Consider the following 11,965-nt stretch of genomic DNA (forward strand, 5'->3'; position numbering starts at 1 on the left):
AATCTGAAACAGGCTCCAGGCTCTGCACTGTCAGCACAGAGCCCGACGCGGGGCTCGAACTCACGGACGTGAGATCATGACCTGGGCCGAAGTCGGACGCTTAACCGACTGAGCCACCCAGGCGCCCCAATTTCTAAACTACATGTATGGGTTGTCCAAAATGTGAAATTAATTGAATTTTTTAAAACACCGCATAGGAAGAGTTAACCCAGTAACTGATTCCCGCCAAAGGGTGGGAATTCATTCATTCATCCATTCATTCACTCATTCCATAACCTATAGTAATCAAGAAATTTCTCTAGCATTAACACTTAACATGTGCCAGGCATCATGCTACATGCCTTCACGTACTTTATTTCACTCAGTCCTCACCACTCCTATATGGTACAGGTGTCTAGCATTACAGAAGAGGAAGGTAAAGATGACAGAGGCTGTTCTTGCCTAAAGCCAACAGTGAGCATCCAGATCCCAGCATCCTGGGCCAGGCCCAGTTCTGGGCACAAGGGATGACAAGACAAAGGCACAACCCTGCCCTCTTGGACTTGATAGTCTAATGAGGGAGACAGGCATGTCAAATGGCAGATTCACAGGCAGGGCTTGAACAGGGGAGGGAGTGTTAGAGCACAGTGCCTAAGGATAAGGGGACAAAAGGAACAGAGAAGCTGGGGACAAGGAGAAAACCTCTCCCACGATGCCCTTTTGCCAAGGACAGGCCCTGTAAGCAGCGCTGGAACCCGGCGGCGCCCAAGTGAGAGGCCACCTCTGTAGCCTCAGAACCAACAATGAACAAAGGCTGCGGTGCTGTGTAAGAACAGAGGAGATCTGACAACGGCCCGGCTCATTTGATCCGTGTAGACATCCCATCTAGACTTTGAAGCCTGAAGTGCTCTCCTTTAGCTGTCTACGCAGATCAAATAAGCTGGATGGCTGCCATATCTCAACTTCACTTTCTGCTAATCCATAGTCACAGCCAGCTAGCTCCCCAGCAATCCGACCGAACCATCTGAGCAGAGGCAAAAATAATTCTCATGGGCAAAGACAGACAGCTCCAAGATGCGAACATTAACTCCTTGCTACCGCTTCAGGAGGGAGTGGCTTTTGAAGTTAGTTTTAGCAAGCTTGCAAGAAAGGAGCTTCTGCCCCTCTCCAAAGTGAAGGGGCAAAGCTGTTTTCTCTCCTTAGGTTTGAAAGTCCTTCCTATTTCAGGGCTCACGTTTGCACACCCATAGGAGTTGACAATTAACAGCTGTGGTCTGGATCTCAGAAAAGCAGCCCCACCTAAGAAACAGGGATCATCTCACCACACAAACACCTTTTTATTCACAGGATCATTAAAAGGACAACCGTACCCCCGCCCCCTCAGTCCTCAAGCTGTAGTGAGGAGCTCAGGAAATCCTTGCCACAGAGATGGTGGCAGGGCTAGGCATCTAACAACAAACCCACAAGCTGAGTAGCATCGTTACAAAAGATTAAAAAATCTACATGAGTTCTAACATCTTCGTTCCTAGCTGTGGTTTCCATGGAAATAGACATCTGCTCTAGGGAGAGAGCAAAGGTGGGGGGAAGCAGTATAAGTGCTTTAAAATAATCTGTGTTTTGAAAGATTTTTTTTTCCTGTCACAACATTAATAGTCAGAAGCGTAAGATTTTTGCATGGCAGTTTCTTATATTAAAAGAAAAAATGCATCAAATGGGTGGGACCTTCCTCTGCAAACCTCCAGTTCAAGTACAAAGACTTCATGAAAGGCTGGTTCCGGGGGATAATAGACCTCTTGGCCTTGGGTTCTGTGCTTATTTGTGTTGCCTGCCAATCTGTCACTTTTCAGTGCCGTCTTATCCCCACCCCTCTCCAGCCTTTCTAACGATTTTTGAGATTTCACTCAGAAAACTGACAGATGGAAACACCTGGCCGTTTTGTGGCTAAGTTTGGTCTGAGAGGGAGAAGCCTTTCAGGGCTTAGAATCTGAATTATTCCTGTTCCTGCTCACATGCTAAGGGAAAACCACTTAGATTGGGGGCGGGGGAGAGGCTGACCCCACACAAGGGCGATTGTTGGAGAAAATGCCACAACAAGCATATTTCAGCCAACAGCGAATTGCTAATTGTTTGCTTTGTGTGGGGTGTCTGCTGCCTGTATGATCTAGTTTTCCTTGTCTCAGGCACCTATTGTATTTATCTCTGGTACATCCCTAGGGACTAGCTGGACATGGAGAGTCTTTCAAAATTAGGGCTGTTGTTTCAGCAGTTAGTCATTTTCGTTTCTTGGCATGGGAAAACTGAACCCATGGATTCATGAAATGAAGGTGTCCTTCTGCCCAATGAGGATCGCAAAGCAGACACGTTGGTGTTATGACCACCACCCGAATCCCAAAGACACAGCCTTGGTCTGGGGAACGGGAGGAGGGATCTGGAAACCATGTTCATTTTATTTTCCTTCTGGCCTTTTTGTGGGAGGAGGGAGGCCAGTCATTCTAAGATAGCTCCGGTCAATTTCCTTTGTAGCTCTGCTGTACTTCTCATCTAACCAGGCCAGGAGGAACCGTGACCTTGTGGCTCCCCCTTTTGTTTTGATTCTTTAAAAGGGCCCAGCACTGCACTGGGGAGCACGTGCTCCAAGAACAAAAGCAACACTTAACTGCAGTCTGTGTAGTCTAGAACCGCTTTTGCTCTTCCTTCCCTATCATCAGGCAAAAGGCTAGGCTGAACAGATGGAGTCTGCATTTAAGCAAAGGAGATCAAATTCCAGAGCCTCACGCCTTTCCCCCACTGTTCTCTGGTCACCAGCTCCAGGACCCGAGCATGGTAGGGAGAAGGCACACAGTGAGGAAGGGCCACGCCCAGGACCTGTTAACTGAGTGGGTAAGGGATTATGATGATGTCACAATGCAGGTTACATGCGGGTTTCGAGGTAGGGCGCTGGGTTGCAGAGGGCCTTACAAGGGCAGAGAGTGGCATTGTCCTGTAACAAGGGCTTGGGCGTCTTAGGTGGCAGCAGGGGGTGTAGCACCGGAGAGGCCCTTCGCTGTCCGAGCGTTGCCCTTGGGGCGATGCGGGGCACGTGGCTCAACAGAGGCGGAGTCCAGTCGGCCACCCTCTGAGAGGTACAGAGGGACCCCGCCCCGCCCGGCCCCGCCCTTTTCCTAGAGATTGGAGGGCTGGTTCAGACCCAGGCTAGGGGCCATCGTATAACCCTCTTCCAAGGCCAGACAACCGCCCCGTCCCCCTGCACACACCGGGGAGACCCCCAAACGCGGCCAACCCCTCGCATTGTCCGCCTACCCGGCCAGCCTGAACTACACTTCCCGAGGTGCTTGGGGGTCCCGGGGGGCGGGGCCACTGGGCTGGGGGGGAGGGGTCGGCACGTGCCGCGGCTCTCAGCCAATAGGAAGCCCGGTCGGGAGGTCACGTGCCGCTGTTTGGCGCTTTTGTGCGCGCCCGGGTCTGTTGGTGCTCAGAGTGTGGCCAGGCGGCTCGGACCGAGCAGGTGGGTGCGGGGCTCTTGGAGGAGTCGGCGGGAGGCTAGGGGCCAGCGAGAGGGACGCGGCCGGCGGGAGGGGCCGGGCCATGGCAGCGGCCCCCTGCTGGAGGGCGGCGGGCGTGGCCGCGGGCCCCAAGAGGGGCTGGCGGGCGGGGGTCGCTCCGCTTTGTGTGTGGCTCGGGCGGAGTCTCGGCTTTGTCCCCGCTCCCTGGGGGCGCGGCTATCGTGGGGAGGGGGCGCGGCCAGCTGGGCAAGTCTTTGGTGTTAGCCCGGGGTGCAGTCGTGGAGACAATAGGGGGCGTGGGCCTTCGTTTGCCTCCTTCCTTCCCTCTGCAGTCGCGGCCCCACTGGGGTCCCCATTGTTTGAAGGGGCGGGGCGGCTCTAGGGAGCAGCGGTTTTAGGGCCAGACTGCCGGCGACTAGGGCCTCATCCCCTCCCCGCTGTCGCCCTCGCCCAGTGACTAGGGCCGAGCCGGAGAGGCTGACACCCCACGAGAGCAATCCTGTTCTCGCGGCGAGGGGCACAGACAACTAGGCTGGAGGCAGGTTGGGAGGGAGTGAAGGGAGGAGGTGGCGGGCCGATGGCGGGGCTATCCCACGGCCAGTTCCCCGGGCCTGCCCCACCCGCCGAGCTGCTGCAGGGGTGGGGGTGGCCTCGAGATGTTTTTGGCGGGAGTTGGGGGGGGGGGGTTCGTCAGCGCGGGGCTAGCCCGGGAAGGGCGGAGTTACCCAGATAGGACCGTTAGCCCCGCCCATCCCTCCCCTTCCCACGCGCGCGGGCTCCGGGGTGTTGTGAGTTCGGGGAGATTCGAAAAGGCGCGGGGAGGAAGGGGGCGGGGCCAGGGGCCGGAGCGCAGGGCGTGCTCTGATTGGCCGGGGGCGGCCACCCGCTTTTCCTCGCTTTGACCGGGGCCACGCCCATCCTGGGTCCGGTGCTGCGTCTCATGCTCTGCCGGGGTTAGACCGTTTCGTTGCCTCGGATTTTAATTTCCAGCTGTTGGGATCTGTAATCTTATGTCTTCTTACCAGGCTGGGGTCTACAAGGATAATGACCTTAAAAAAATCAAGGGGGGGGGGGAATGTAGAATTTTTCATGATATAAGGCAGCAAATACTACAACCTAAAGCCTAGAGGTTCATAAAACTGATTAATTTTGCCCGCTGTTGGATAAGGAGCTTAGGCCCCAAGAACAATAGGAGTTCAACATTATTGGTTAATATTAGCTTGGGCGTTTTGTTTTCCACCATGGCAGACACAGACAAAGCAGGGGTGGGTATTTCATTTGCACAATGAGTTGTAGGCAGTATTAAGATGGCTCCGGTCTCACTGTTGAGTTGAATCTGGAATATCTTCTCGCTGATTGCGGGGGGCGTGGGGGGGGGGTATTTTAGAGTTTATAGGAGAAAAATATATATTGTGACTTAACCTTGTCTAAATTTTAAAATCGCGGAGATGTTTTTTGAACAGGCAAGCTCAGTTGACTTGATTTTCTGAAACCAATGTTGTATTTAGTTCAAATTTACCAATGTTTCAGTATTTTCTAGATTTTTATGATTTTCTAGTTAATGATGTCTTATTTAATTCCACAGTAGTGATTTTTCTGACACTGATTTATGTGGATGTTATTTGAGGTCCCTTTGGATCAATGACCTAGAAATGCAAAGAAATTGATTGCATGCTTTTAAAAATCGTTTTCAGGGTTTTCCTTGCCAGTGGATTGTGTAGAATACACTGCCAGTCTCTTGTCTTCTGTTCACCATGGCTTCTTCTGGTAGGTAATCTATTTGGAAAAGCTGAATACTGATGGGTTTAGGATTTTATAATAGGAGATGGATTCAGGCCTCAAGCCATTAATTTGGCAGTTGTGTTTTGGTCTTATAAATAAAAACCCATTTTATAAATCGGAGAATAAAGAAGAAAAAATATCACTTGAATATACTGAGAGCTTGTAATTGTTTCGCCATTTGATGATTTGGCTTAGTCTAGAGCAAAATTGTGGAGTTTTGCACAAGTCTTTCTTTTATTATGAAAGTGATTGTCAAGCACTGATATCTCAGAATGGTATTTATTAATCCAAAAATACTGAGCTTTGGTTTTCTGAGAGGTGGTATTTACGTAATTTCTTGCCTGCAAACGGAAGCTACATCAGCCCTAAATCTTTTCATTAAATTGATTTAGTTTTTAGAAAATTACAGGATAGTTTATTAGAATAGGAAAACCCCATTTTTCTGAATACGTTATAAATATGATCAAATCCAGATATCCAGGTGAAAGAACTGGAGAAGCGTGCCTCAGGCCAGGCTTTTGAGCTGATTCTCAGCCCTCGATCAAAAGAATCCGTCCCAGAATTCCCCCTTTCCCCTCCAAAGAAGAAGGATCTTTCCCTGGAGGAAATTCAGAAGAAATTAGAAGCGGCAGAAGAAAGACGCAAGGTAAACATCACAATTCACAGAGAACAGGGTATTTATTTATGTAATGTGGCAAATCAGTTTTATTTCCATAACAGGAGAAAAACAGTTGTAGCTAGATGTGATTATTACACATCTGTGTGATTACACACTGTGTAAATTACATATGCCAGGAAGAAGAAAAGGCCAGGCATCACTTACCGAACTCCTATTATGTACCAAGTCCTTTACTTCTATTTTTCTTTAATACAATGACCCTAAAGGGTAGATGTCTGAGATACTGAAAGGAGAAAATGGTCTTGGGAATGTTGTCATTTTCCCATGTCCTGTAGCTAGTGAGTATCGTAGCCAGAATTCAAGCCTCTGTTTGTCTGAAACCAAAGTTCCTGCTTCTCTCATGCTTTCTCTTTGAAAAATAGATTTGTTGGTGCATGATTTCTTTTTCTTTCCTTTTTTGGGGGAGGGAATTAGTTCGGTGTGGTTTGTGTGTGTTGTGTCTGTGGGTTTTTTTGTTTTGTTTTGCTTTTTGAGAGCTGTACAATAAAAACATTTTAGATTGCTGGTAATGTGATTGTGTTGCTCCACTGGCATGATGATATTAGGGCAGTTTTTCTCTTACCTAAGCAATTCTGTAAAGTATCCATTTTCAAAAACAAATCCGAAGAATCAACAAGTATGGAAATGCTTGTTATAGAAAAATTGAGAATCACAAAAGTTTATGCATAGAAAATTAAAAATATTCATTATCCTACTTCCCAGAAATAACCATTGTTAACGTTTTGATGCATTTCCTTCCATCCAATATTATTCTTTTCATGAAGAACTTTATATATAAATTCCCATTTCATTCCCTTCCAACAACCCTGATTGAGGTGAGTGGGTTTAATTTTAAAATTAGGGAGGGGCGCCTGGCTGGCTCAGTCAGTACGGCATGTGGCTCTTGATCTTGGGGTGGTGAGTTCAAGCCCCGTGTTGGGTGTAGAGTTTATTTAATGAAAAAAAATTTTTTTTTTAAATAAAATTAGGGAAAGTAGGCACAAGAAGGTGAAGCGGTAACCTGCCCCTGACCAACACAGTTAATGCAATTTGAAGTCTAACACATCTAACCACATACACACATACACAGGCCCCTGTTTAAGCTGCCGTAAGATGCACCATGGACATTTCAGTGCTACATGTCATGTATATGTGCACTGACCCACGGTCAACCCTGCGCGTGATTCATTTCTCCAGGAAGAGTGGCAGTGTGTGCAAGGCTGGGTCCTCTCTACCTGTTTCTCTGTGCGGATAGAGTTCGTATGGAGGTTCATGGAGTTTTTGAGTTTGTGGAGGAGATGCAGCCAGTAGCTGGACAAAAAAAATTAAGGAGTCGACCCCAGCCCTGTCGTCACTAGCCTGTGCTTTTCTGCAGTAACTGCCTAAATGTAGCGACACTTCCCCTGACTGGGGTTTTGCAGAAGAGAACCAGTGGCAGGTGCTCTTCGGTTTTTGCACAAGTCAGTGATACTTCCAAGCACATCAGAATCTATTTGGTAACAAGCCATTCCGAGTCTGTTGAAGGAGGCACACTGGTAACAGAGCTCCAGTGGTCTGGAAGTGAATGCAGCTTCTAAAGAGAAAAGCTGATAAGTTTTTCCTCGAAACAGAACTCTCTCTAGTAATCTGGGCTCTTAGTCTTAAATTCCCTATCATTCATAGATTTTCTTTTTATCGATATGGTTGCATTTTTTCATAATAAGCTAATTTTCTTTGGGTGGACTTTCAAGTTCAAGAGCCAGATTCTTTACAGTACAGCTCCTTTGTCGCGTGCACGTCACTCAAGTCCTCTTGCTACCATTAAGCAGTAAATCTTACAGGGATTCCCTTAAAGAACAGTAGTGCAAGACTCTGAACCAGCCTGGGCAGTTTTCCAAAGTAAATACAAATACCAGAAAAACAGTATGGTTTTCACCGTATTTTGAGACAGATAATTCAGGCCCTTGACTTCGGTGTTATTTAAGGAGACTTCATTTTCTGTCTCTCTTCAGTCCTCCCGATTAATCATTTCTTTTGTCATTGTACCTAATGCTAAATAAACGTCCGAGAGTCTAGCCTCTTACACATTTTTCAGTCCCACGAAGCCGAGGTCTTGAAGCAGCTTGCTGAGAAGCGGGAGCATGAGAAAGAAGTGCTTCAGAAAGCGATCGAGGAGAACAACAACTTCAGTAAAATGGCGGAAGAAAAGCTGACCCACAAAATGGAAGCCAACAAAGAGAACCGAGAGGCACAGATGGCTGCCAAACTGGAGCGCTTGCGGGAGAAGGTTGGTGTCCCAGCCTGGCTTTGAGAGGGTCAAGAGCTTGAAGTCTGCCCCAATGAGGTGGCCTGAACTAATGGCCTCGATCTAGGTGGTTGGTGTCTTTGTCACCAGTTTCAGGCCCTGACACATTAAATGACAGGTATCTTATTTTAGAATAAGGTGGAGCAGAGCTCCCAGCTGGCTCAGTCAGTGGAGCGTGCGATTTTTCTTGCTCTCGGGGTCGTGGTTCAGGCTCCACGTTGAATGGAGAGGTGACTTAGAATATAAAATCTTTAAAAAATATATGAAAATGAAATAAGACAGACTATGCAATAATTTCCAGAATAGTTGTACATTCTGTGGAAGAGTCGTAGGAGGCTCAGTCAGTAGGTTCCCCGAGTGACCCAAGGAAGTTGGAAGATCATGTTTAGAATTCTAAGTATGCGATGTGATTCCCACTGATCTATAATACACGCCTTGATGCTGCTGTTGGGACTCTTGGGGTGAGCGCCTTGGCAGGCTTTCGAATTAGACTGATGATGAATGCCATTTCTTCACAGGACAAGCACATTGAAGAAGTACGGAAGAACAAAGAGTCCAAAGACCCTGCTGATGAAACTGAAGCCGACTAATTTGTTCTGAGAACTGACTTTCTCCCCTTCCCCTTCCCAAATATCCAAAGACTGTACTGGCCAGTGTCATTTTATTTTTGCCCTCCTGACAAATATTCTAGAAGCTGATGTAGGACTGTATAGGTAGACCCAGACTGTATGATGTTGTTTTAGGGGCTAAAGGGGAGAAACTGAAAGTGTTTTACTCTTTTTCTAAAGTGTTGAAGTCTTTCTAATGTAGCTATTTTTCTCGTTGCATCTTTTCTACTTCAGCACACCTGGTGTGCTGGGTTAATGGCTAGTACTGTATTGGCTCTGTGAAAACCTGTTTGTGAAAAGAGTATGTAGTGGCTTCTTTCAAACTGTTAGATGCTGAATATCTGTTCACTTTTAAATCCCAATTCTGTCCCGATCTTCCCAGATGCTACTGTACTTGAATGGTTAATAAAACTGCACAGTGCTGTTGGTGGCAGTGACTTCTTTCTCTACAGGTAATAAACTGTGACGTGTTAGAGGCCCTCCTGGTTGCTGTTTGTTCCAGACGGGGCCTCTGGCCTCCAGAAACACCCAGTGCACACATCACCGAAAGTTCTCTGCCCCAGAGTGGTCCTGCTTTGTCTTCTTCCACAATCCTCACTGTGTTTTGATGCCCCGCCCAGATCAGCTGTCCCGATGGTCTTTCAGATGTTTATTCACAAACAAGCTTATTTTTGTTCCCATGTCCCTGTTAAAAAGGCAGATTAAGGCATGGGCTTCGTGGGCTTTCTAGAGAAGGCTTCAGAGGAAATCTGGAGATCCTAGTTCGAGGTATTTGACAGTGTATTTGCTTTATGTTACCAGTGGGGTGGGGATGTGCCCTCCAGTGCTTTACTGCCGAAGAAGCCATGACTCCAAAGTGGGAATATTCGTCTAATCCTCTGTGCCCATGTAGCAACCTTCTGGGAAGAGGTTAAAGGGAGCCTTATTTTCTAGAGTAGCGTTTGATCTGAGTGGTTAAGGTTCGCAATCTACTTCATCTTGTATCCAGAGGTTATATTCACCATTGTCAGAGATTTGCTTGTCAATTCAGGGAAAGCCTTTGGCAGCTTTCCTTGGTGCTATTTGGGAAATGGCCTTAATTGCCTAGGATTATTTGCTTCGACATCTGTATAAAAGCCCTTGGAAGCCACGCATCTGTAGTGAGAGGTGAGACAGTGCCGGTGGCCAGACTGCAGGAGGGTCTGCTGGTTACCTCGCACGTGCTTCCTCGGCTCTGGCTTTATCAACCGGAGGCCAGTGAGTGAGCCAAGTTTATACTCAAATTGGGAAGGATTATGAGCGTTTGTGATGCCTTGAATTGGCTTCCAGATTTACTTAGACCAAGATGATCAGTTGTTCTGGGGGAAAAAGCTGAATTTAAAGGGTTATGGCCGCGTGGGGCAACACAGGAACAAGATCAAGTGGAGTTTAGTAGAACGATAGTTCAGACGATAGGACAAAGTGAGGCTTGTGCAGGGACTCAGCGTCGTTCAGCCTCAGCCTCTGGCACGGAGCAGTTAGAGGTTGGCACGGGTGACCTGGTGCCTGGAGGGATCTTTTAGATGCCGGTTTTGTGTAACTGGGACATAAAGACAGTGTGAAGATAGAAATTTGTGTTGACACTCGGCGTCCTACAGATGGCAGTGAACTTCGTGTTCATATAAGACCCGTAGGGAAGGGAGCAGAGCTTAGGAAATAGCCTGAAAAGAGTCCAGATGGGCTGAGGGAGGATACCCCAGTTAGTTCCCACCAACCCCGTGGTGGCTCTGACTTAATACCACAGTGGTCCTGAGTTCCCACCTCGTGACAGTGATGCGTCACAAGGAACTGAAGGCCTGATGCTTCTTACCATGACCTCAAAAAATTCTGGCTTTCTGGTTCACCTCTGACCTTCGGAGAGGCACTTAGCCCTGGGCCTCAGTTTTCTCCTAAAATAAATACAAAATAAAAATAAATTAAAAAAATAAAAATCAAATTAAAATGAGAAGCCTGAGCTAGGCTAGTGAAATCTCTTTTCATTCAAATTCTAGGCCTACAGCTTGGAGGGAAGGAGCAGTGGGTGCCTGTGAGTGGGGAGTGCCTGAGCACTTCCCCAGCCTGGGCGTCCTCTATTCTGTCTTCCAGTGCCCATCCCCCAGGGGGGCCGCCTCCCCTGACAGCACACCAGGCCAGGCGGTGTGACCTCAGCCTGGGGGCTGTCATCAAGGAGCACACTCCATTCCTTTTAGCTTGAGTGGAAACTGAAGCTTGTCTCTTCCTCCTGGGACCTTTGTGCTTAGACATGGGATGGGCAGGCCTTGGTGGAAAAGAGATATTTGAGGGGCGCCTGGGTGGCTCAGTCGGTTAAGCGTCTGACCTCGGCTCAGGTCATGATCTCGCCATTTGTGAGTTTAAGCCCCGCGTCCGGCTCTGTGCTGACAGCTCAGGGCCTGGAACCTGCTTTGGATTCTGTGTCTCCCTCTCTCTGCCCCTCCCCTGCTCATGCTCTCTCTCTCTCTGTCTCTTGATAATAAATAAATGTTAAAGGAAAAAAAAAAAAAAAAACGGAGCTTTCCCCAGGGGCGCCTGCGTGGCTCAGTTGGTTAAGCAGCCGACTTTGGTTCAGGTCATGATCTCCTGGTTCATGAATTAAAGCCCTGTATCAGGCTGTGTGCTGACAGTGCAGAGCCTGCCTGCTTCAGATCCTCTGCCCCTTTGTCTCTGCACCTCCCCCACGTGCTCCTGCTCTCATGCTCTCTCTCTCCCTTTCAAAATAAACTGAAAGAAAGAAAGAAAAGGAAGGAAGGAAGGAAGGAAGAAGGAAGGAAGGAAGGAAGGAAGGAAAGAAAGAAAGAAAGAAAGAAAGAAAGAAAGAAAGAAAGAAAGAAAGAAAGAAAGAAAGAAAGAAAGAAAGAAAGAAAGAAAGAAAGAAAAGAAAGAAAGAAAAGAAAGAAAGAAAAAGGAGCTTTCCCTTTGGGCGGAAGTTTGGATTAGGTGCCCAGGAAGTTCGAACCATGTTTTGACCACTGAGGTTTCTCCCCACTGAGCTGAAGTTCAAGGCCCCAGAAACACTGCTGACACTTCAGTCCCTTGCCATTTGCCTCCTGCCTCTTGGGCCGGGTCATTCAGAAGGTCCAAAGGGCCCTGTGACTGAGACCTCGGCCCGCCGAAGCTGGTATTCTGCACTGAAGGG

The 11,965-nt window shown here is 47.9% G+C and overlaps 1 protein-coding gene across 2 annotated transcripts; it reads left to right on the forward strand.

The window, feature by feature from the left end:
• The first annotated feature begins 3,400 nt into the window (after window positions 1–3,400).
• STMN1 (stathmin 1) lies at window positions 3,401–9,240 on the forward strand. Of its 2 annotated transcripts, none has more exons than XM_058718555.1 (5): window positions 3,401–3,484; window positions 5,177–5,249; window positions 5,738–5,910; window positions 7,997–8,188; window positions 8,725–9,240. In XM_058718555.1, exons 2-5 carry the CDS (start codon window positions 5,237–5,239, stop codon window positions 8,794–8,796), a joined length of 450 nt encoding a protein of 149 aa, XP_058574538.1. In that variant the 5' UTR covers window positions 3,401–3,484; window positions 5,177–5,236; the 3' UTR covers window positions 8,797–9,240. The 2 variants fall into 2 exon arrangements, with proteins under 2 accessions (XP_058574538.1, XP_058574539.1); XM_058718556.1 differs by lacking the exon at window positions 3,401–3,484 and adding an exon at window positions 4,463–4,484.
• The last annotated feature ends 2,725 nt before the right edge of the window (window positions 9,241–11,965 follow it).

This window comes from Neofelis nebulosa, chromosome 2 (genome assembly GCF_028018385.1).
Source record: "Neofelis nebulosa isolate mNeoNeb1 chromosome 2, mNeoNeb1.pri, whole genome shotgun sequence".
NCBI lineage: Eukaryota > Metazoa > Chordata > Mammalia > Carnivora > Felidae > Neofelis > Neofelis nebulosa.